At 41.7% G+C, this 23,368-nt stretch overlaps 1 protein-coding gene across 3 annotated transcripts in view; it reads right to left on the bottom strand.

Moving 5' to 3' along the window:
* Positions 1–219: 219 nt before the first annotated feature.
* The window catches only part of far1 (fatty acyl CoA reductase 1), a 161,281-nt gene continuing 138,132 nt past the window's right edge, over positions 220–23,368 (bottom strand). For all 3 annotated transcript variants that reach the window (XM_078415244.1, XM_078415245.1, XM_078415243.1), the window contains exons 9-12: positions 21,384–21,555; positions 8,826–8,955; positions 3,540–3,667; positions 220–3,113 (exon numbers count right to left, since the gene is read on the bottom strand). In XM_078415244.1, coding sequence (XP_078271370.1) covers positions 2,951–3,113; positions 3,540–3,667; positions 8,826–8,955; positions 21,384–21,555 — 593 coding nt within the window. In that variant the 3' untranslated portion in view covers positions 220–2,950. The remainder of the gene's footprint in view (positions 3,114–3,539; positions 3,668–8,825; positions 8,956–21,383; positions 21,556–23,368) is intronic.

Raw genomic sequence — 23,368 nt, forward strand, 5'->3', positions numbered from 1 at the left:
ATTTTAAACTCAACATTCATGTTTTCTCCTTAGAAAAGAATGAAACCACCCCAAACAAGATAACATCAACATCAAGCATGACGTGACTGCGATCTTCCAGTTGTTATTTTTGAGAATACAAAATTAAAGTGTGTGTCAGTGTTGAAGAATTTCAAATAGACGTTGGAGTCTGCAGGAGAGAGAAGAGGCTTCATTTAAATGAACACACCATCCTTATTGATTCTCAAAGGCACCCATTTAATTTTCCATTCACAAATCACTGTTGTACTGCTAACTGCGACGTTAATGTTTGTCCATTTTTCATACATACAGTGTAAAAATATGAATGCTGCCATTGCAGTATAGCATTTAACATTGCTTTCAGATGAAAAAGTTTTACTGGAAGTGTACAGAAAAATTTCTTAAATTAAAGTCAATTCCAACACAGACAACCCTAGTTTTATACCAGCTGATGCCAATAAATACCTGTCAATTACAAATGTCATCTATTGTCCTTTGTGGAAACATTCACTAAAAATTGTCAGTTTTCTTTTAAAGGCAGCGCACAATGCACACTGAAGTACTATTTTACAACAGATTTTTAAGTGCACATCAAAACCCAGTGCCATTTACACACCAGCTCCCCTCAACCACCACCCATGCCAGTAAAATTCTGCACAAGGACTAGTCCAGGCATAGTAGACCTCAAAAATTCACCTGCTAATTATCTGCTATTTACAAAAAGGCCAAAGTCAGTAATTCCTAGTAAACACAAGTGGAAAGGGCTCTCTCGGTTTACAAAGTGCCCTTGCTTCAACTTTATAAAGCAAGATTTGAATTACAATTGTCAACACAGATCCGTCCACACTATAAGAGACTGGGGACTGCCATCCAGTTTAGATATAAAGGCAGTGGTGGGCTTTAAAATTAAACGTGAGGGAAGGGGGGGTGGGCGAGAAATGGGGATACAGGCTAAACCTTATGCCGCAGAAGTCAGAGAGATGTTCGGGAGATTGAAATATTTCACAAGGGTTTAACCCTAGTAGTCAGAGTGGTCAGCCCAGAGACCAATGCTCTCGCTGCAGCACCACGCCTGTTCAGCTACCAAACCTCGACCCCCATTTGTTTCGTGCTTCACGAGCAGATGAGACATTTTGTGAGAAATATGGGCTCCATCCAGGCCATGAAATGAAAGGAGTCTTCTAAATAACGAGGCTGTAGAAATTAAAGTACGTAATGCTGTGAATTATAGGCTGGTGGCTTCGAATTTTTGGCTTAATTCAACTTCTTGGCTCCACCTCTACTCTTGAATTGAACCAGTTCATCCGATCTAATTTATATATAGAGATTAGTGCACAGATGCCATCATTTACTCAGACATCAGTGCCAACAAGTAGTAATTCAAACAACTTTTATAGTATTTTATAGCGACATTAATCAGATCATCCTTAATCGGAAGGGTTTGACACATGTCTATATTTTAGCCCAGACAGGCAAAGACTGACAAGTGCCCATTATTAACACGTTCGTACAAGTCCGTCATAATCAAAACACCAGGTTGTGAAGCCCCAAAACAAAATAAACAGGATATCCACAGCTTGGGTTCCAAGGGATGCCTCCTTATAACCCAAATCCAAAAACAACACAAATTTTACACATTTTATCCTTACACCAAAAAAGGCCAGCAAGCCCGAGTGTACATCGGAGAGACCAGCTGACATTCTTGCATCAAAACTCTTCGGCATAACTCGATAAAGCCAGGCACATTCTGCCGCTCCCATAAGACCCCGTCTTCCCACCCAAATCAAGGCAAAAACACATATTTCCTATTTTATCTCCCCCCCTCCCCAAAGTACAACCATTTGTACGTGTCTGCAGAGAGCACAGTGCATTAATTCACCAATTCAGGAATGTCTTCAGGCATAATAGATCATTTACAACTTCTGCATAAAACCAACAGCTAATTTAGAAAACCTTTGGCTGAGAGGAGGGGGTGAAATTGGTCTTGGGCGCTAGCATAAAACGCACAGTGTATTGACAGCTTAATCCATCAGTTACTCTTCAATTGTAATCCAGCACCCTTTCTCTCTGCACTCCCAGCTAGTTTATTTGTTGCAGTCAGACATTCAGTTGAAGCTCCTCAGGTTTAGGCTCTGTGTCCTAGCAATTAGGAATAGTACTTGACTGTTCCACAGGGCACAGCTGCAGAAGCTATATATGAAAATAAAGGTCTCCTCTAATATTTTCAGTCAAATGCATCCCAAGCTAAGTTGCAGTTTCCAGCCAAGAGCAGGTCTCATTTAACAATTGCCGATTAAACGGCAGGTTTGGTGCTTTATGCTCACTTCAGCTAAAGCAATTAGCACTATTACTGAAAGGTTACCGAAAGCCCAGTCAGAAGCAGATTAGAGGGAAGCTCAGCGACATGGCTGGTGCCACGCGGGGAAGGAAAAGGCAGGAAACTCAAGCCTTGCTGCCAATATTAGGAGACTCGCTTCTGTTTTATTGTACACCACTGAAGTTCAAACTGAATGCCCTATGCAGTGACGGAAAGGTAAACTGATGAAAGCATGCACGATGAGTAAATTAGTATTTATGGACAAACTCCACTTACAACGGAACAAGTTTCATGAACTCAGTGAAGTGGCAGAGATTATCTACAGAAATTTGAATACAGCAATTCGATGGAAAAAAAAATGTAAACTTGTTTTCCCCATGTCATTCTTCCTTCAGTGTTAAAGCTTATTTTAAACCCTGAAATAGTTTTTCACTGTACTTCAGTGCATTTCTGTACTTATAATGGTGCTGGATAGCTGTCCTAACTTATAATAAAGTAGCTTTAACAAATTACATACATGACAAAATAGAATTGGGTACAGGTTTTTTTTAGTACAAACATTAACACAAGATTTTATCAATGTCCAGTACAACTATCCATAAATGCATAGGTGACTGAGTAATTGTAACATCTTCAGTATCGCATGGTACTCGATGCCCTGAAGTAGGACAAGAACTTGTAGCACAGGCTGACCACAAAGTACCAGATATTCCGTGCCATCTGCGATCTTGCGATAAACACTCTCCAGATCAAGACAACCAGGATTGTATTGAATGTATAGCGAATATTTCTTAACCTGCAATTCAAAGAAATGGTTTTCCAGACTTAATTTTTAATAATACAGCTTAAAAAAACCCATATAGACAGGGACATTTCAAAATTTCATAAACAAAGTCATGATTTATGGAAGTCATGATGCAGCTCTATCAGAATTTTGCAGAATGCATTTGCAGTAATGTAGGCCGTCCTAGTCATCCCATTACAGGAAGGGTGTGGAGGCCTTGGCATTTGAGTATAAGAGTCAGGAAAGGAGGTGGGCATGTACAAGACATGTGCAAACAATTTGCCAACAAGGTGACAACCACCACTAACTGCAAATCAGCCAAATAAATCTGCAACCTCCCACCTCACTTCACCTACAGATTTGACCCCAACCGGACCCATTATTTCTCTCTTGCAAGATATGCAATTTCAATTTCCCACGTTCACTGTGCCAACGTACTTGATCAGATGTTTCCTGGCTGCCGGGAGTCCAGAGAGCTCCTCATTTAGTACATACTTCTTGGTTCCCATGCAGTAATTCTCCATGTATTCGGCCCAGTGAAGCTGTCTTACATCAAAGTTGAATACCTGAGAGGCAAAAAACAAAACTCAGTTAAACATTGCTCAGATACACAGAAAATGTATTTGAACAGTTGAACCATTAATGGGCAGCCCAATGGAATTTCACGAAGGAAGAGTCAGAAATTCCTGGAATTGCAGACAAAAATATGACCAATCACAGCACATCTGGACCTCTAATGAAACAGAAAGTATATTGAGGTTAAGCATCATGCAAAAAGAACATGCGTTTCTGGGAAGTTTCCACCACCGGGCTTTGGAAACAGGTGATAGTTGTGATAGTTTTCAGTAATAAAAGCAGAAAACACTCGGCAGTATCTGTGGAGAGATAAAAGTAGTCAATGTTCAGGTCCAGGCCCCTTCTTTAGAACTCCCAACTTTTCAGTTTGAGGATAGTTTGCAAATAAACCAGAAATCTGCTGAGTTTATGTCTTGAACACAGTTTGCAAAATTGATGGAGACAGATTTTAAATGACACCCACCATTTGCAAAATTGACGGGAGACAGATTTTAAATTAAATACAAAAAGGGAAATGAACAAATTCTATTAGAGGGGAAAAATTACAGGGCTGAGGAAAAAGAGCAGTCAAAAGCGGTAATTGGAGACCTCACAAGTGGCATTGGCAAAACTGACAAAATTGCTACCTGCATAAATGCAAGCTCTTTTGTTACAATTACTGGATTAGAGGGCATTAGCTAAAGGAGATATTGGATAAACTTGGATTGTTTTCTCTTTTGAGGGTCAGAGGATGAGGGGAGACCTGTTAGAAGTATATAAAATTATGAGGCATAGATAGAGTAGACAGTCAGGATGGACATGTCAAATACTAGAGGGCATAACTTTAGGTCAGAGTGGGAAAGTTTACTGGAAAAGGGCAGGCAAGTTTGTTTGTTTTTCTTTACACAGAGAGCAGAGGGATCCTGGAACTTGCTGCCAAGGATGGTGGTGGAAACAAATATCATTGTGGTGTTTAAGAGGATATGCGGGGAATTGAGGGGTCTGGATCACATGTGGGCCGAAGAGATTGACTTGGCATAACGTCCATAAAGCATCCTGGAAAACCTCTTCTGCACCCGCTCCAAAGCTTCTATAACCTTGCTGTAATAAATGTAAACATTGTCCCTAGTGTGTGTAGGGTAGTGTTAATGTGCGGGGATCGCTCGTCGGCGCGGACTCGCTGGGCCGAAGGACCTGTTTCCGTGCTGTATCTCTGAACAAAACGAATAAGTTAGTGAACAAGACAGCCCCTTCCAAATGAGAGCAAGCACGACCAAAATATCATGCATGTGATGGCCAGAATCATCCACAGGGCAAATATAGAACATGTAACGTCTGAACGTCCACATTTCAAAATATGTTAAACTGATCGTGTCTCCATTCTTCCTATGGAAGGGAAAAAAAGTGGGGTAAAATTAATATAGTTTTGAAGAGTTGTTACCAGAGGCACAATGCCATATTAAATCCTTTTCCGAGAAGACTGCCAATGATTCCATCTTTAATAAATCCAGGTGTTTAGTGTTAACGGCAAGTTGACCATTTTAGAAAGTGCCCTACAATCAGCACGTTTTACCTTGCCTCAGTGGTTTTATGCACTCTGCAGAAAAATTAATATCAGCTTCTTGACACAAGTACTTGACTTAAGTCTACAAGTAGCCGAGTTATTCTAGTCACAGTCACTGAGACCAAGGAAGCAGATGCTTTTACAGATTATACACTAGCTACCACGTGGCATACAATATATTTCATAACACTGGTTGCTATCTGATCAAAACAACAAAGTGCTGGAGGAATTCAGCAAGTCAGACAACATTGGTGGAGGTGATGGATGGACAACATTTCAGATTGAGGCTCTCCATCATCTTCAGTCTTAAAATGTCGTCTTGTGCATTCCCTCCATCGATGCTGCCTGGCCTCCTGAGATCCTCCTTGTTATTCCATTTTCCAAAGTTTCACTTGCTCAAGATTCCTGCATCTGCAATCTCGAGTATGCTGTCAAGGTTATAATGTTCCGAACTGCTGACCAATCCCAAATCCACACCTCTCCTTTATTCACTTAAACATTTCCTTTCTGGAACAATGTGTTCAGAGTTTTTTCAGGGCATGATCACCTTCAATTGTCTCCTGGAAACCAGAAGTAGCACAAGTTGCACTTTTGACTTTGCTGTTACGAGGATAATAAATCAAAGACATTAATTCAAGGCTGACACGATTTAAAAACAGGCAAAACCCTCCCTTCCCAGCCATCAGAGCAGAGAAAAGGGTAGTTATTATATAAGGCCTTTTATTGTACAAGAACTTCACAGTCAATAAATAGCAGTCATCGAGCATGAAACAGGCCGCTCAGCCCACCTTGTCCATACTGACCAAGTTGGCACACTGGGCTAGGCTTAATTGACTGCATTAGGCCCATATTATTCTACACCCTAACTATCCATACACTTATCCAAATGCATTATAAAAACTGTAACCGTATCCGCTTCTATAGCTTCCACAGGCAGTTCATTCCAGATACAGATTACCCTATGAATGGAAAAAGTTGCCGCCAGTCCCTCTTAAATCTCCCCCCTCTCATCATAAGTCTATGCCCTCTAGTTTTAGAATCCTCTACCCTGGGAAAGGGCTGAGCATTATCCATGTCCATCATGATCTTGTACACCTCAATAAGGTCACCCCTCAGCCTCCTACACTCCAAACAAAGACCTCGCCCAAGCCATCTCTCCCTATAATCAAGCCAGCAAGTCCAGGTAAAATCCTGGTGAATCTCTTCTGCACTCCTTCTAATTTGATCACATTATTTCATTCGTAAAACACAGAAAATACTGTTGCTAAATTTAGTGGAAAGTAAAAGCTCATGGCATCGGCAGAAACTTGTTAGCATGGAGAACTTGTCAGTCTGAAGAAGGGTCTCAACCTGAAATGTCACCCATTCCTTCTCTCCTGAGATGCTGCCTGACCTGCTGAGTTACTCCAGCATTTTGTGAATAAATACCTTCGATTTGTACCAGCATCTGCAGTTATTTTCTTATGTTAGCATGGAGAGATCATTATCTGGCTAACAAAACAGAGCGTGTGTCATTTTTCTGCTTGGCAAGGTGCAGGAAATGGTGTGCAGAGATCTTAAATATTTAAAATTTGTAAAAATGACAAATGAAGGTGTGGTTGCTAAACTTGCTGATGGCACAAAGGCAGGTGGGAGAGCAAGTTACAAAGAGGACATAAGAAGGCTGCAAACAGATATAGAAAGATCAAATGACTCGGCAAAGATATGGCGTCGAATATAACTTGGGAAAATGTGACTTTACCCATTTTAGCCGGAAAGCAACAAAATCATAATTATCCGAATTGCGAGAGATTGCAGAGCTGAGGTGCAGAGGTATCTTGGTGTCTTTGTGCACGATTTATAAAAGACTGCACGTAGTTACACTAGGAAAGCCAACCTAATGTTTTTGTTGAGCAAACAAAGTGCTGGTGGAACTCAACGGGTCAGGTCGCACCTGCGAATGGAATGGACAGACAACGTTTCAGGTCAGGACCTTTCTTTCCACATTGTTGTTGCTAATTACTAGGGGAACTGAATACAAATGCAGGGAGGTTGCGCTTTGGGTACATTAGGCATTGGTGAGACAACTGCTGGAGTAAAATATTGTTTTCCTTACTTAAAGGAAACCTGTAAATGTACTGTAAACATTTCACCAATAGCTCCTTGGACTGATACCTGGAAATAGGCAGATGATCTTGAAAGCTTAGACAGGTTAGGCTTGTATCCACTGGAGTTCACAGAGGGAAATTTTGAATGAAACAAACAAGAAAGGATAACAAAGAATCTACGGTATCGCTCTTTAATGAGGGGTTGCCCATTTAAGACAGATTGGTAGGAAGTAACTGCAGATGCTGGATTAAACAGAGGGTCAGGCAGCATATCTGAAAAAGGTTCTCGATCTGAAACGTCACCTATTCCTTTTCTCCAGAGATGCTGCCTGACCCGCTGAGTTACTCCAGCTTTTTGTGTCCAAGACAGATTGGATTTTTTTTCCTCAGTGGGTTGAGTACCATTAGAATTCTCTTTCTCAAAGGACAGTGGATGCAGAGATTACACATTTTTAAGTCAGATGAACTCCTGAAAAATAAGGGTATTGAAGGTTATTGTAGGTTGATGGTAACGTGGAGTTGAGGTTAAAAATCAGAGCAGCCATGATCTCACTGAATGAAAGACTAAAGAGGTCAAATGGCCTACTCTGGTTCGTAATTCGTATGTCCACCTGCCTATTGCACTGTAGAGCCTGACAAAGAACTTTGCTAGTTTGAGAGATACAAGGTGCTGAACAATTAGCTGCGGAGTCTGCTACATGTGATTTGGCTGCTGTGCAGCAGAATCCCATATTTTTACAGCAGAGACCAGTTGATTACAGAGTGGTAGACACTGCCCGGTCCATCACAGGTACTGAGCTCCTCACAAATAAAGGGATCAGCAGGATGCTTCATCACCTTGCTCTCATCTTGCTACAACTATTGGGAAGGCGATAAAGGAACCTGAAAACCGTGAACAAGTTCAAGAAAAGCTTAGACACAAAATGGTGGAGTAACTCAGCGGGACAGGCAGCATCTTTGGAGAGAAGGAATGGGTGACGTTTCGGCTCGAGACCCTTCTTCAGACTAGTCCGAGGAAAGGAAAATGAGAGAGATAGACAGTGATGTAGAGAGACAAATGAAAGATGTGTTTAAGGGTCTTCATCCCAGCAACCATTAGACCCGTAAACACTACACTAACCTCAGCTATGAATACTATGGACCGTATCTTTGGTTGCACTACGAGGCTTTTTTTTGTACCGTATTGCAGTTATTAACACGGAATTTTTTATTATTATATTTATCTGTGTGTATTGTGTTTAAGGCCCTGTTAAGCTGCTGCAATAAAGAATTTCATTGTTCTGTTGTCGGTACATATGATAAAAAAAAGTACATGGGTAAGAAAGATTTAACGGTAAATAGGTCAAACACAAGCATATGGAATACTCTGGATGGGACATCTTGCTCAGCATGGACAAGTTGTGCAGAAGAGCCCGTTTCCATGCTGTAGGTCTCCAGGAGAAACTTTGGTGCCCAAAATGGATCATGATAACGACACACTGTAAAGGATGGATAGTCAAGGTATATATTATGACCTACCTTCTTGTCATCTGGGTTCATCTGACTCATGAGCATGTTTATATTATCAGTGTTCCACACCCATGTATGGCTTGTGAAGTATTCAACCAACATCATTGATTTATGAAGCCGATTAATGATTTTCATCATCCTAAAAACAAAGTTAATCAGTGCAATCAAACAGAGATGTAACAGCTGTATCCATTATCAGAACAAAATGACAGGTACAACAAACAGCAAATCATTGAATACATGTTAAATCAGACAGACATAAGTTGTGGTCAAGAACCCTGGAACAAAGGAGACAACAGAGAGTGGTAGATATCGCCCCGTGCATATCAGGTATTGACCTCCCACCAACAAAGGGATGTACAGGAGCCTGAAAAAAGTCAGCAATATCAAAGATGCACAAGTCCCTGAACATATTCTTATTTCTCTACTACCACCGGGAAGGTGGTACAGGAGCCTGAAAACCATGACCACAGGTTCAAGAACAGCCTCTTCCCAGCAACCATCAGGTTCCTGAACACCACACAACACTAACCTTAGCAACTATGATCTTCTATTGACTGTGCCTTTGGTTGCACTGTTGGCTTCAGCTTTGTGCTAGTATTAATTATTAATTTATTGTATTATTGATTATTGCATATTTATCTGCGTGTTAGGCCCCGTAAATAATGCACAGGTAAGAATTTCATTGTTGGTACACATGACAATTAAACACTCATCGACACATAGTTGGTTCAGCAAGAGTTCGGTTAAATTCCTGCAGTTTTAAAGAACTTAAAGTTAGTTACACTTGGAAGGGAAGGAAACTGGACAGGTTCACAGTTCAATTTCTAATATAGCGCTAAAATTTTTACATATGGATATCAAATTAATAGACTAAAGAGCTCCACAACAATAGTGTCCTTAACCATTTCAATGTAGTCCACCCAAATGCATTCTCAAATCAAACAGGGCAAGTTTCAACGCTGCGGTTTATTTTCAGGGGCAATGAATAAAGATCAGAGATCCAAAGAGCTTACTTCTGTTACTTTGCAGGATTTCAATTAGTGAACAAGGCTACACAAGAGGAGCAGGCACATTCACAAACAGCCAAAACAGTGGCGACACACAACATTCCGTATCAACCGAGGGTGAACAGCCTTTGGCAGAGATTAGATGACTGGTCAATAATAGAGTCAATAATACAGTAACCAATACAAATTTAGGGTGGCACATTAGCTCAGAGGTAGAGTTGTTGCCTCTCAGCACCAGAGACCTGGGTTTGATCCTGACTATGGGTGTTTTCTCTGTGTGACTGCGTGGGTTTTATCTGGGTGCTCTGTTTTCCTCGCACTTTCCAAAGACGTGTGGGTTTGTTGACTGTCGATCAGTCACTGGATTCACAGTCATGTTGGGTGTTTGCAGACACCGTTCCTGGAGCAAGTTATCTGACGCATGCGTGCTACCCGGGGCAGCTTCCTCATGAGGCGCTGGTTCGGGAACTGCGACCTTGTCTGTAACGTTGCATCATCAATGGTCTTTAAATTCGATTTGAAGTTAAATAACTGCTTGTTATTCTTGCAACTTCACACATCGACTAAATGTTCTCTGTGAATTTCCTCTGGTGTGCAGGATACGAAAGTGGGATAACAGAACCAGTGGATGGGTGGATCGCTGGTCACTGGACCCAGTGGGAGGAAGGGCCTGTTTCCACACTGTATCTCTACATTCGAAATAAATTTGTTTTCTCTTTGCACGCAGAGTTCAGGTGGACGATTGCTCCAATTTGCATGAATCATACATTTTTACAAATTAATATTTGGACCCTAATTTTGGGACCACAATTGAATCATACATTGTGGGAAAGTTGAACTTCGTCTTAAGTTTGGTATCTATGTCTTTAGCTGAATATATTGTTCACAATTGTTTATACCCTAGGCTATTGGTTTATGAAGTACATAAACGCAGCTGCTTCCATGTGAGGATTCAGCTGTTGAGGGACGATAATGGGGGCATAAATTTTCAGTAAAATTATTAAAAGACAGCGCAGCAATGCTTAATAAGGAACAAAATCTGTTTTCCAACAGCACCACACATTCTATTAAGCAAGGCCCAAGAAAGAACATTAAGACCCATCAATTTCAGTTTAACAATCTTAGTACCAAGAGATTCGTATTACTTCCCCATAAAAAACCTGTGTGCCCAATTATTATCTTTGTCGATGTATTTACAGGTAAGGTATAGCATTATCTTAAAGCTCAATGCACAAAGTGCTGGGGAAACTCAGCGGGTCAGGTTGCATCTGTGGAGCGAATGGATAGATGACGTTCAGGTCAGGACCCTTTTTTAGACTTTGCTTAAGATTCCAGCGTCTGCAGTCTCGTGAGTTTCCATTTATTTTATTGCTTCTCTCTTACCAAACATTCTGTCTGTTTATAAGACTAAGTCATTTAATCCATCTTGGGCCAAACGTGGGCAAATAGCACTAGCTTATACTGGGCATCTTGGTCGGCATGGGCGAGTTGGGCTGAAGGGCCATGCAATGTGACACCAACTCAAGAAATTGCCAATACACCTCAGTTTGCCTTCAAAGACGTTCCAACAAGAGCGCCGCGTGAGATAATTTTCTCACAAACTAAACCACAGCATAAAGGTGTCAAAACAGTCGCCTAGTTGTAAAGATTATACATGATGTACCACTGGCAGGCTCCAAGTGCTACATTTGCACGCTAGTTCAATGCTTAAACGGCACAATTATTTTGCCACATGCATTGTGCTAAACTCAGTGGTGCAGCTGGTAGAGTTAGAGGGCGACACCGTGGCGCAGCTGTAGAGTTGCTGCCTTACAGTGCCAGAGACCCAGGTTGATCCTGACCACTGGTGCTGTCTGTACGGAATGTACGGACCATGTGGGTTTTCCCCGGGTGCTCTGGTTTCATCCCACATTCTAAAGACATACACGCTTGTTGGTTAATTGGCTTCGATAAAAATAGTAAATTGTCCCCAATGTGTAGGATGGGGCTAAGGGGATCGCTGATGTGTAGGTTAATTGACTGTATAAATTGCCTCCGGTGTGTAGGATGTGGATGAGAAAGTGGGATAACATAGAACGAGTGTGAATGGGTGGCCAAGTGCTGTCAAGTGAGCCATAGGGCCTTTGTCCATGCTGTATATCTAAACTGAACTCAGAGTCAATGATATACTGAACTGGTCAAACTGAACCAGGGTCAGAAATGTTCATCCGTTTCTTGCCTCACGGATGCTGCCAGAATTACTGGGAGTTGCCATTTTGTTTTCAATTTTTATTTATCATAGTATCCCTCAGGGCCCTTTATGAAACAATTTAATGGCAGGACCACGGCTCAGCTGTTAGAGCTATTGCCTCAGAGGTCCTGCAAGCCAGGATTAGATCTAACCTCAGGTGCTGTATTGAGTTGGCAAGTCCTCCGTAACCACCTCCCACATCCCAAAGATGTGCGGCCCACGGTCAGTTAAATGGCAGATGCGGTATAATGTAGATAAATGTGAGGTTATCCACTTTGGCGGCAAAAACAAGGAGGCAGATTATTATCTCAATGGTGTCAGGTTAGGTAAGGGGGAGGTGCAGCGAGACCTGGGTGTCCTTGTACACCAGCCACTGAAAGTTGGCGTGCAGGTACAGCAGGCAGGGAAGAAAGCTAATGGCATGTTGGTCTTCATAACGAGAGGATTTCAGTATAGGAGTAAAGAGGTACTTCTGCAGTTGTAAGCCCTGGTAAGACCACATCTTGAGTATTGTGTACTGTTTTGGTCTCCTAATTTGAGGAAGGATATCCTTGAAATTGAGGCAGTGCAGCGTAGGTTCACGAGATTGATCCCTGGGATGGCGGGAGTGTCATATGAGGAAAGATTGAAAAGACTAGGCTTGTATTCACTGGCGTTTAAAAGGATGAGCAGGGATCTTATAGAGACATATAAAATTATAAAAGGACTGGACAAGCTAGATGCAGGGAAAATGTTCCCAATGTTGGGGGAGTCTAGAACCAAGGGCCACAGTCTTAGAATAAAGGGGAGGCCATTTAAAACTGAGGTAAGGAGGAACTTTTTCACCCATAGAGTTGTGAATTTGTGGAATTTGTGCCACAGAGGGCAGTGGAGGCCAAATCACTGGATGAATTTAAAAGAGAGTTAGATAGAGCTCTGGGGGCTAGTGGAATCAAGGGATATGGGGAGAAGGCACGCACGGGTTATTGATTGCGGATGATCAGCCATGATCACAATGAATGACGGTGCTGGCTCAAAGGGCCGAATGACCTCCTCCTGCAACTATTTTCTATGTTTCTATTTTTCTAAATGGCCGCTGTAAATTGCCCCCAATGTAGGTGGGCGGTATTATTGATGGGAAAAGGGGAGAAATAAATGGGAGAAATGCGATCGCTCTGTGCGCTGGCATAGACTTGAATGTCCTTCCTATGTCATAAATAAATATGGATTTAATATGAAAATTAAGGAAACAGGATCTTGACCACAAATCTCATCTGTCTATTCTATCCGTAGAAGCTGCTCGACCCCCTGAGTTCCTTCAGCACTTTGCGCAGGTTTCCAGCAATTGCAGATTCAATCTAACTATTAATAAGCACAAGATTAAACACTTATTGTGGATCAGTACTAATATTTAAAAAGGACGTAAGAGTGGTCAATGAACAAACGACTATCACAGTAACTTAAAACCAAGGCAAAATAATAGCAAAGGATAGCTAACAGTACAACTGGCTGTTCTCCACCTGATGTCACAATGGTAAAATGGCTGGGAGCAAAGCACGATCGCACTCAGCAGTGAAAATTTCCCACCGCAATACAAAATTAATACACCAGCTACCAAAGTTTTAAGCGCAGCTCTGCCAATAAAATAATTTTACAACTGGAGGTAAAACATGGAAAAATAAAAATCAGGTGAGCAAAAAGTATTTTCGTAAACATTCATCCAGGGATTCAGACAACAAGCAGACCATGGAATCTCAAGGGTTGTCTTAAACCGCAGGGATTACAACACAAATACAGTCAGCATACTTTTCACTTATGCAATAATCCCATAATTGCAGAAAGATCTTTCTCTCCAGTCACACTCCTTGCACAAATATAGCAGACCCCAAAATTATAAATTTGTAAAATCAAATGTTGGATGTCCAAAATTCAGAATTTTACATCAAGATTCATAATATGGTGCGTAATGCAACTATTCAGCAAAAAAAAAACTGCACATACCTAATTTCATTGAAGACATACTTGTTCCAGTGGTCTTCAACAGCAAATCACAATGGTCCATGTCCCCCCAACACCCCTCCCCCACTTCCCCCCCACCTCCACTCCCCCTCCTTCTCCACCCCCACTCCTCGCCCACTCCCCCTCCCTTCCTCCGCCCCCCCGCCCTCCCCTCCCACTCCCCTGCCCCGCACCCCAACCCCCCTCCTTCACCCACCCCATCCCCTCTCAACGTCAACGGGCCTCACGCTATGTAGCGAAGCGAGGCCAGGGTCGAGGTGAGAACGGCCAGCGGCCAGGCGCGAGGCGGGGCCAGTGGTGGGGCGGGGCGAGGGGCAGGGTGAGCGGCGGGGCATGTGTTTTGCACAAAAATAAGAGACGAAATCGGAATGGCAGAAATGAAATCAGAAAGCGGAAACTTTCCGCCAAATTCGTAAAGCGTTGGGAGGTCTGAATATAGGCATAACTTCTGAATGCAATTCATAATTTGCATTAAAGTGCAATGCCATCAAAAGTAGTGATGTGTACTTTAATTTATATAAATATACTAGACCAAGTGGACCCGTTGGGCCCAAATCCTCTCTTGCATTGGTGCAGCACCTTCTCCTCCCCCCCCCCTTTCCCTCCCCTCCCCTCCACCCCTCAATCCTCCTTATCCTGCCTCCCTTACCCCCCTCCCTCCCTAGGAGATAGATTTAAACTTTAAAATGTGAATAACCTTAAAAATATAACATAAATTTCAATGAAACCTCTTCCATGAGCACCAAAGGGACAACAGTGAGTAAGGTGGGCCTAAAATTGTACCGTTTTGGCTGTAGTTCAGGAACAAACAAACAAACAAACGAGAGTTTTAGTATATAGATTCCAAAGTCAATTAATCAGATAAGAGTCCCCATTTTTCACCCTGTTTGGCTAGTTTCAGGGCAGTACAGTGGCACAGCTGATAGAGCTGCTGCCTCATAGCACCAGAAACACAGGTTTGATCCTGACCTCAGGGACTGTCTGTGTAGAGCTTGTGCGCTCCCCGTGAACCCATGGGTGTCCTCCGGGGGCTCCGGTTTCCACCAACATGCCACTGTGTGATCGGGAGATCAATGGTTGGCAAGGACCTGGTGAGCCCAAAGGCCCCGTTTCTATGGTATATTATAAAACTAACCCACATTTATATCTTCTTCAGCCACTGATAGAGAACAGTACGGGATACACAAGGAACTGCACATGCTGGAATCTTGAGCAAAACACAAAGTGCTGGAGGAATTCAGCAGGTGAGAAAGCACTTGTGGTGGGAATAGATAAGCAATGCTTTGGGTAACGACCTTTCTTCAGTCTGCCTATCTATACCCATCCATTCCTTCCACAGATGCTGCCCGATTCACTGAGTTATTCCAGTACTTTGTGTTTTGTTATAGAACAGTTCAGCACAGGTACAGGCCTTCAGCCCACAATCTGTGTCGAACATGAGGCCAAATTTTCTGCCAATGATTTATTTCTAACGCTCCAAGAGCAAATTAGTATTAGCTCCTAGATAAATGGTATCAGCCAATAGGTTACAGAAGGATCGGTTCATCTTGGCAACTAATGTTACACAGTTTATCCATTGCTTTTAAGTGGCAAATAAGGTCAACAGCTGGTATACAAGGATGCAGACTTCAAATAAGCTTTCTCACTCCAATGATACCCAAACACAAGTACACTTGATATTCAAAAATGATTGCCAAGTCAAGTCAAATTTACTGTAATATACACAAGTATGGTGAGGTACAGGTATGATAGGCAGGGAAAGGAAGTATATGGATTATGTGCAGATGGAGGAGATAATTTAACTTGGCATCATGTTCAGCACAGGCATTGTGGGCAGAAGCACTGGATCCTGTGCTGGACTCTTTTGTATTTAATGAAAATCTAGCTTGCAGTAGCAGCACAAATACACTACAAGGAGAAACAAGGAAGAAATCCCTCTCCAAGTTAGCACCGAAGTACCCCACTTGATTGCTCTTGGAGATATGTTGATTGAAGGCTCATGGAAGACATGTTAATTACGCATATACTGCACAGACCAACAGTGGAACCAAGAATCAAAATCCTAGCAGCAATGGACACCTGCACCGTACTTTCTTACATCATGGTTTCTTTTTCATGTCTTTGCTGGTAGGATACAAGCTTATCAAGTTACCAACACTTGAGTTCTGCACAATTTAGAATTGCTTACAGTAAGTAGCTGGGAAGAATTTAATAGAATTTAATTTAGATAAATCTTGGATCGGTTAGTAAGAATGGCCATGAAAGAAATGATTGCGGCAAAGCCCATCGGGATCATTCACGGTCCTCAGCTTTACATTAGACACCCTTAATCAGTCTGGGAATGGTGGTCCACCAACGTTGTTATCAGCAATTGGAGATCAAATTGCACTAATACTTTTCCTCCTACAATGTTAGTTAAGGGCCTGTCCCACTTCGGCCATTTTGAAGGCGACTGCCAGTGACTAGGCTGTCGCCGCACGGTCGCCGCTGTGTCGCGGGCACGGTCGTGAGTAGTCTCCAATGAGTCATAGCTGTTCTCGGGTCGTCACGGAAATTTCTCTCTGCTTGAAAATTTTCGGCGACAGCTGGCTTAACGCCAATGATCTTAGCTTGTCATATCCTGTCGTGGGCGCTGTCGTAGGTTGTCGCCAGACGACTTTGGTTGTCGCCGGTGCTGATCCACCTTTTATAAGAATTTTGTTTGTTTGAATAAAGTAAATTTTGGACATTTTGACCAAAGATTGATGTTTGAAGTTATTGTATTTTAGAGTAGTTTCTCATGGCATCTCTTTCAAATATTTTAATTTCATTTATTTTGACCAATAAAACAAACACAAACACAAGCATTGTACTGCATTGAAAAGCAAACTCTTTTCATTTATTCTGACATTGCACTGCATTGGGTCTCTTCAGGGACAAGGACTTCAACCACACAGACCTCTTCTTGGGCTTCTTCTTCCCCATTCTTCTTGTCCTTCTGTCTTGCGGAATTTTAAGCATGAAGGCCGCTGCAAGCAGCAGGGCTTGCGTTTGATGTAAGAGCAATGCCATCATACGTTGCTTCCTGGCAATCATGATGCTGAATGATCGGAGACCCTACCCAAACCCATTTTTGCGCCAAAATTACGTGAAATGGCTACCGTTGTCATCAGTTGTGACCTGACAGGGTCATAGCTTGTCGAGGGTGGAGGTAGGTTGACTTCAGTTGTCGTAGCTTGTCGTAGTCCCTGTCGTAGGTGAACGTCGTAGGTTGCGACGACTGGGTCGCCTAGGTTGTCGTAGGCATTGTCGTAGGGTTAAAAAAAAAAACGATGGGTTTTCGGCGATCTGCTACGACTTTGACAGTCGCCGGCAGTCACCTTAAAAATCGTGGAAATGGAACAGGCCCTTTAAGCGATGAACTATATTCTTTCAATGAACATTGCTGTCACGTATATGACATGTAAACTAAGGAAGCCTTGAAAGACATAGAACATGGAAGAGTACAGCGCAGGAGCAGGCCCTTCGACTCAATGTCTGCTGAATATGATTCCAAGCTAAACTAATCTCATCTGTCAGCAATTGCTCTCATTTCCCTTTGGTCCATAATGTCAGTGCTGAACATATTTACCCAGCAACATCATTCAGCAACAGCATTATCCAACTTGTTGCATTCCATTCCCATGCCATTTCAGCATCCCCACATGACTGTTCTGGCATCAACAGGATCAAGTTAAATTAGCCCTCAGTTTGTTTTGGAAAAAGAGATGGCAATTTAAAAAATGCACAGATGAAAGTTAGCATATGACATGCTCCAAGGGAAAGGAATGTAAATTCTATCATTTTGTGGCAGGAGCTGTGGTTGAAACACAGAATATCTCAGAACATCTCCCCTCCCCCACCCACTCAACTTCAGAACACTGCATTAACTATGAACACTTATGCCACTCATACAACTAATTTGCTTGCCTGGTGTGTTATGTCAGTTTTTAAACACACTTTCACTCCAGAGAATAATCACTTTCTTCCTGCCCACTCACATTCCTGCATTTGCCCCTCAACCTAAAACAGGTTAGTTCACAAGCACTCAGAAGTTGATTTATCCATCACTCAACATCCTTTATCTAAGATTCAAAGGCCACCTTAGCCCGTGTAATACCATCTTTCCTCAAAATCCACCTTCTTCCCAAGAGGAGGAATCGGACTGGTTTCAGGATTTGGTCTGCACACCTTTCCCGACACTGCAGTAGTCTGACCGTCACACTTCGATTACAGACCGACCTGGTCTACATGGCAACTGCTGCTAAACATTTTCATCGTGGCCTGCTTAGCATGGAATTAGTTCAAGAGTCTGTCAACATGTCTAATGATAAGTGGAAGATGAATGAGTCGCAAGTGCATTGATCCTGTGAACATTCAGAAGAGTGGGAGTATTACATCAACCATTTTAAATGGTGTCAGCATGGTGCAAAGGTTTCAATTGAGCTAATTTAGAAATGTCAGTTTTCACTTCAGGTGACCTCAGTGTTATACAGGGGATTGGCTTCCTAGAAAATGGTCATGATTTTCCATAATGGTAAACCGTGTCATAGTTGCATGCGTCAAAAAACACGAGTTGGAGAAAAAAAATTGCGTTGATTTATTCATTTCCCCACCCTCCCCATATAAATTCCACGAGTGCAAATTTTATTCTATTTTTCAAATTTGTGGTGAATGATTTGTGCATTATGCAAGGATGAATTTTCGTTACACAAACAGCCACAAATCAGGGGTTGTCTCATGTTCAGGTTAAAAAAATGTTTAAGATGAATGAATCAAGCAATAAGATTAAATGGGGCCAGTGCTTTTTGTGTGACGGTACCGCTAAAAAGTTAAAAACTAGATTTTCACTTTTTAAACATGTTGGGTACACAAATTTCAGTTATTCATTTATTAAAGTAGAAGTTGATTGGTCACAAAATTGGTACATGGATTGGACAGGTTTAGAGGGATATGGGCCAAATGCAGGCATGGGGGACTAGTGTAGATGGGACTTATTGGTCAGTGTCGGCAAGTTGGGCCAAAGGGCCTGTTTCCACACCGTATGACTCTAAAATCAAAACAGAAAAGGAAGGTATATTGATGGAAAGAAATTGTTGGTAAACCTAGCTTAATTTTTAATTGATATGTGTACTGCCATTTTTTGTCTACAAAAGCAGCACTGGATGGCCATCAATGTAGGCAATAGTTCAGCTGAGATGCTAACACAGAATTAAAATGCATTATCTGTAGAACAGTTTTACCTTGGGCTCTCCCCTGACTCAGAACTCACGTTAACCAATTTGTTCTCCGTGGAATCATGAGATGTTGGGAAATGTGATATCCTAACTTCAAACGTAATTGTAGTAGGTGCTGCACAAGTTTGCTCTTTCCTCTGACGGAGCTGCCTCAACCCTATGATTGAATTTCACAGCCATATTTTGGACACACTTGCTGTTGAGCTCTGCATTTCTTGCAAGTTCCTTGCTACTTCAAGAATAGCCTCTTCCCAGCAACCATCAGGCTCTCAAGCACGACACAACAGTAACCTCAACTTTGAACTATATTCAGGCTGTCTTTGGTTGCATGACAGACTTTGGGATATTTTTGCAATAGTATTGAGGGTAATTTATTGAATTTTCATTTATTATATATTATCTGTGTATTGCATTTACATGTCTGTTATGCTGCTGCAGGTGAGAATTTTATTGTTCTGTTTTTGGTAAATATGTCAATTAAAAACTTTGTTTTTTACAAGAGACACCTCCCCCCCCCCTTACCTCCCACTGCCCCCTATCTCTTCCACCCTCAAATATTGGGTGTAATTGTACCCAAGTAGTCAGATGGGTAACCTTACATGTTTTATAGCTCAAGACTACCCGGCTGTTTGAAAATAGTCTGGAGTGGCTTGGGTTCCTCTTCTCCAAACCAAGCACAGGATCAGAGCTTATTCTATTTCCAACGTAGCCTTGGCTGAGTGAGTCGCAGAGGTCAGCAGCAAGCACTCAATACTCGGGGGAATTACAGGGTACATGATCTCACCCTGAGTCGCAGACCCCAAAGTTTGGCATTCCACTGCCTTGCTTATATAAAAGCATGACGAAGATACCAAATGTTGTGTTTGATAAATCACCGGACTCAGAAATTGTCTGTTTATCCCTTACACTACACCAAGTATTGCAATTAAATATTAGTGCAACAAGCACAAATTCAGAGATAAACAGCTTCAAGAATAATGTCAACAAAGCCAGCATTTCTGAGCTCCCAAGTTACAAAGGTTATGCTCCATTGAGCTATTCTTATCGGAGGTTTGTAACCAGTCAGCAAGAGAAAAGGATCATACAACAATGAAGGTACTGTATGACTGACAGCAACCCAATAGTGGTGCAAAAGAGGATTGGAATTCATTGCCCGTTCCAAAGGATTCATCTTGAAGGACAAATTTACATGATACTCTGCAGAAAAAATAAGTATTCTTGTCGTTCTGGACAAAGCATACCAGATACTCGTGGGATAGTAATAGTTTAAAGGAAAATTCCACGTTTTAGTCATAAAATATTGCTCCAATTTCAAATAAAAGTCAGTCCTCCAAGTGAAAACTGAAAATGGTGGAAGAACTCAGCATTGGTGGAAAGAGAAATGGTCAATATTTCAGCTCCAAGACCCTCAGACATCCAAAGCGTTTACTCGTGTTTCTTTCCACAGATGCTGACTGACCTGATGAGCGTTTCCAGCAGTTTATTTTAAATTTCCAGCATCTGCAGATTTTTAACTTAATGCAGATTTTGCACTTGGGGATTAGTTGCATCGGTTTAGATGTCTTAATTGCCCTTCATTTTAGATTTACCAGATGATGGTAAACAGATTTGTGTTACATTGCAAAAGAGAATTCCTGAGCATTTACACTGACCCAACTCTGGTGAAAGTTAAAGATACAAGTGTTCCTTGCCCACAGCAACAGAAGACACTTCCCTTTTTCAGGTGACTTCTTCATCACCCTGCACTAGATGTCCCTATTATGAAACCGGAATTTGAGTGTTTGTGGGTAAACACTTTGAAGCTTCCTTTAAATATCCATCAGCTCTCAACATTTCCAAGTATCAGCAATTTCAATTTCAAGTGCAAGTGTTCTAGCTCTACAACATTCTTTCGGAAAATGTGACACACACCACATCAATTAATTAGCATTTATGGTTGCTACAATTAAGCACCCGGTTGCTGTCATTTGTACTTTAAATGGCCAGGTGAAGACTATAAATTGAGGGCTGAGAATTACAGAATACATTTTTATTGATTCAGTTAAGCATACAGGGTAAAGCTAGCCACCATTACCTTGGTTTTCTTCCAGTAAGCCTGAGGTAGACATCGTACAGGAATGCTGGGGCCTTATGGCTTACAGCAATCCAGTACTGATAGATCAAGTGATTGGAGGTTAGATTTACATTGGGCCGTCTGAAAGCCTGTTCGAGAGGGTTCCTCTTGAAAGTCGATATTACATGGTATTCTGAAGAAGAAAAGTTGCATGATAGTATATTGATTTTCTGCATCTATGCACAACCTCAAGCAAGCTCAGCAAGGATTACAAGGTGTAAAGGAGGCATCAGATCCACTGCACTACTTAACTTCGGTCATCCCAAGTGGCATTGTCAGAAATTAGCAATGCAATTTTATAGACCAATTAACACAACGCCCACGCTTTGCCATTCAGCGAGTGATTGGCATTCTTGATCTCATACTTGTTTTATTATCGTGGAAAATTGATAAGCAGTTTGAGTAATTAACCTGCAATCCATTACCATTTTATTAGGTTCTGGCTGTACTATCACTTGATTTATGTTAAGTTTGGAAACTAAACATCTGGCCCAAAACAGAAATAAGCAGCTCCAACTTAAAAAAAAAATATTCTAGTCTTGATATTTTTTCAAAGAAAAACACTCTGCAATGTCAAAGTGACTACCCAACCTGGAGGCAAAAGGACATTTTAAAATTCCACCAGTTCCACCACCACAGGAAAGGATTGCACCAACCACACACCCATTTGTAACATGTCTTTAACACATAATCCTGTCAGCTGCAGAATGACCACAACAAAATTAAATTGTAGCAACGGTATACTGGAAGTGCCTTTCAAAGTTGGCTTTATGCAATGTACATGCAATGCCCTCCATAATGTTTGGGACAAAGACCCATCATTTATTTATTTGCCTCTGTACTCCGCAATTTGAGATTTATAAGAATTAAAAAATCACATATGGTTAAAGTGACATTGTCAGATTTCAATAAAGGCCATTTTTATACATTTTGGTTTCACCATGCAGAAATCACAGCAGTACATAGTCCCCCTATTTCAGGGCACCATAATGTTTGGGGCACAGCAAAGTCATGTAAATGAAAGTACAGATGCTCCCCACCTTATGATGCTTCGACTTACGATATTTCGACTTTGCGATGGTGCAAATGGCAGGGATCCATAGCGAGCCACAAATCGCTTCCGGCCACGTGATCACATGCATTCAATGCATTTCGACTTACGATAGTTTCGGTTTCCGATGGGTTTCTTGGAACATAACCCCATTGTAAGTTGAGGAGCACCTGTATTCATGTTTAGTATTTTGTTGCATATCCTTTGCATGCAATAACTGCTTGAAGTCTGCGATTCATGGACATCACCAGTTGCTGGGTGTCTTCTCTGGTGATGCTCTGCCAGGCCTGTATTGCAGCCATATTTAGCTTATGCTTGTTTTGGGGGCTAGTCCCCTTCAGTTTTCTCTTCCGCATATAAAAGTCATGCTCAATTGGGTTCAGATCAGGTGAGTGACTTGGCCACTCAAGAATTGACCATTTTTTAGCTTTGAAAAACTCCTTTGTTGCTTTAGCAGTATGTTTGGGATCATTGTCTTGCTGTAGAATGAACCACTGGCCAATGAGTTTTGATGCATTTGTTTGAACTTGAGCAGATAAGATGTGTCTATACACTTCAGAATTCATTACGCTACTACCATCAGCAGTTGTAACATCAATGAAGATAAGTGAGTCAGAACCTTCAGCAGCCCAGACCATAACACCCCCACCACTGTGTTTCACAGATGAGGCGGTATGCTTTGGATCTTGGGCAGTTCCTTCTCTCCTCCATACTTTGCTCTTGCCATCACTTTGATATAAGTTAATCTTCGTCTCATCAAGACCTTTTTCCAGAACTGTGGTTGCTTTTTTAAGTAATTCTTGGCAAACTGTAACCTGGCCATCCTATTTTTGCAGCTAACCAGTGGTTTGCATCTTGCAGTGTAGCCTCCGTATTTCTGTTCATGAAGTCTTCT

Source organism: Rhinoraja longicauda, chromosome 18 (assembly GCF_053455715.1).
Source record: "Rhinoraja longicauda isolate Sanriku21f chromosome 18, sRhiLon1.1, whole genome shotgun sequence".
Lineage (NCBI taxonomy): Eukaryota > Metazoa > Chordata > Chondrichthyes > Rajiformes > Arhynchobatidae > Rhinoraja > Rhinoraja longicauda.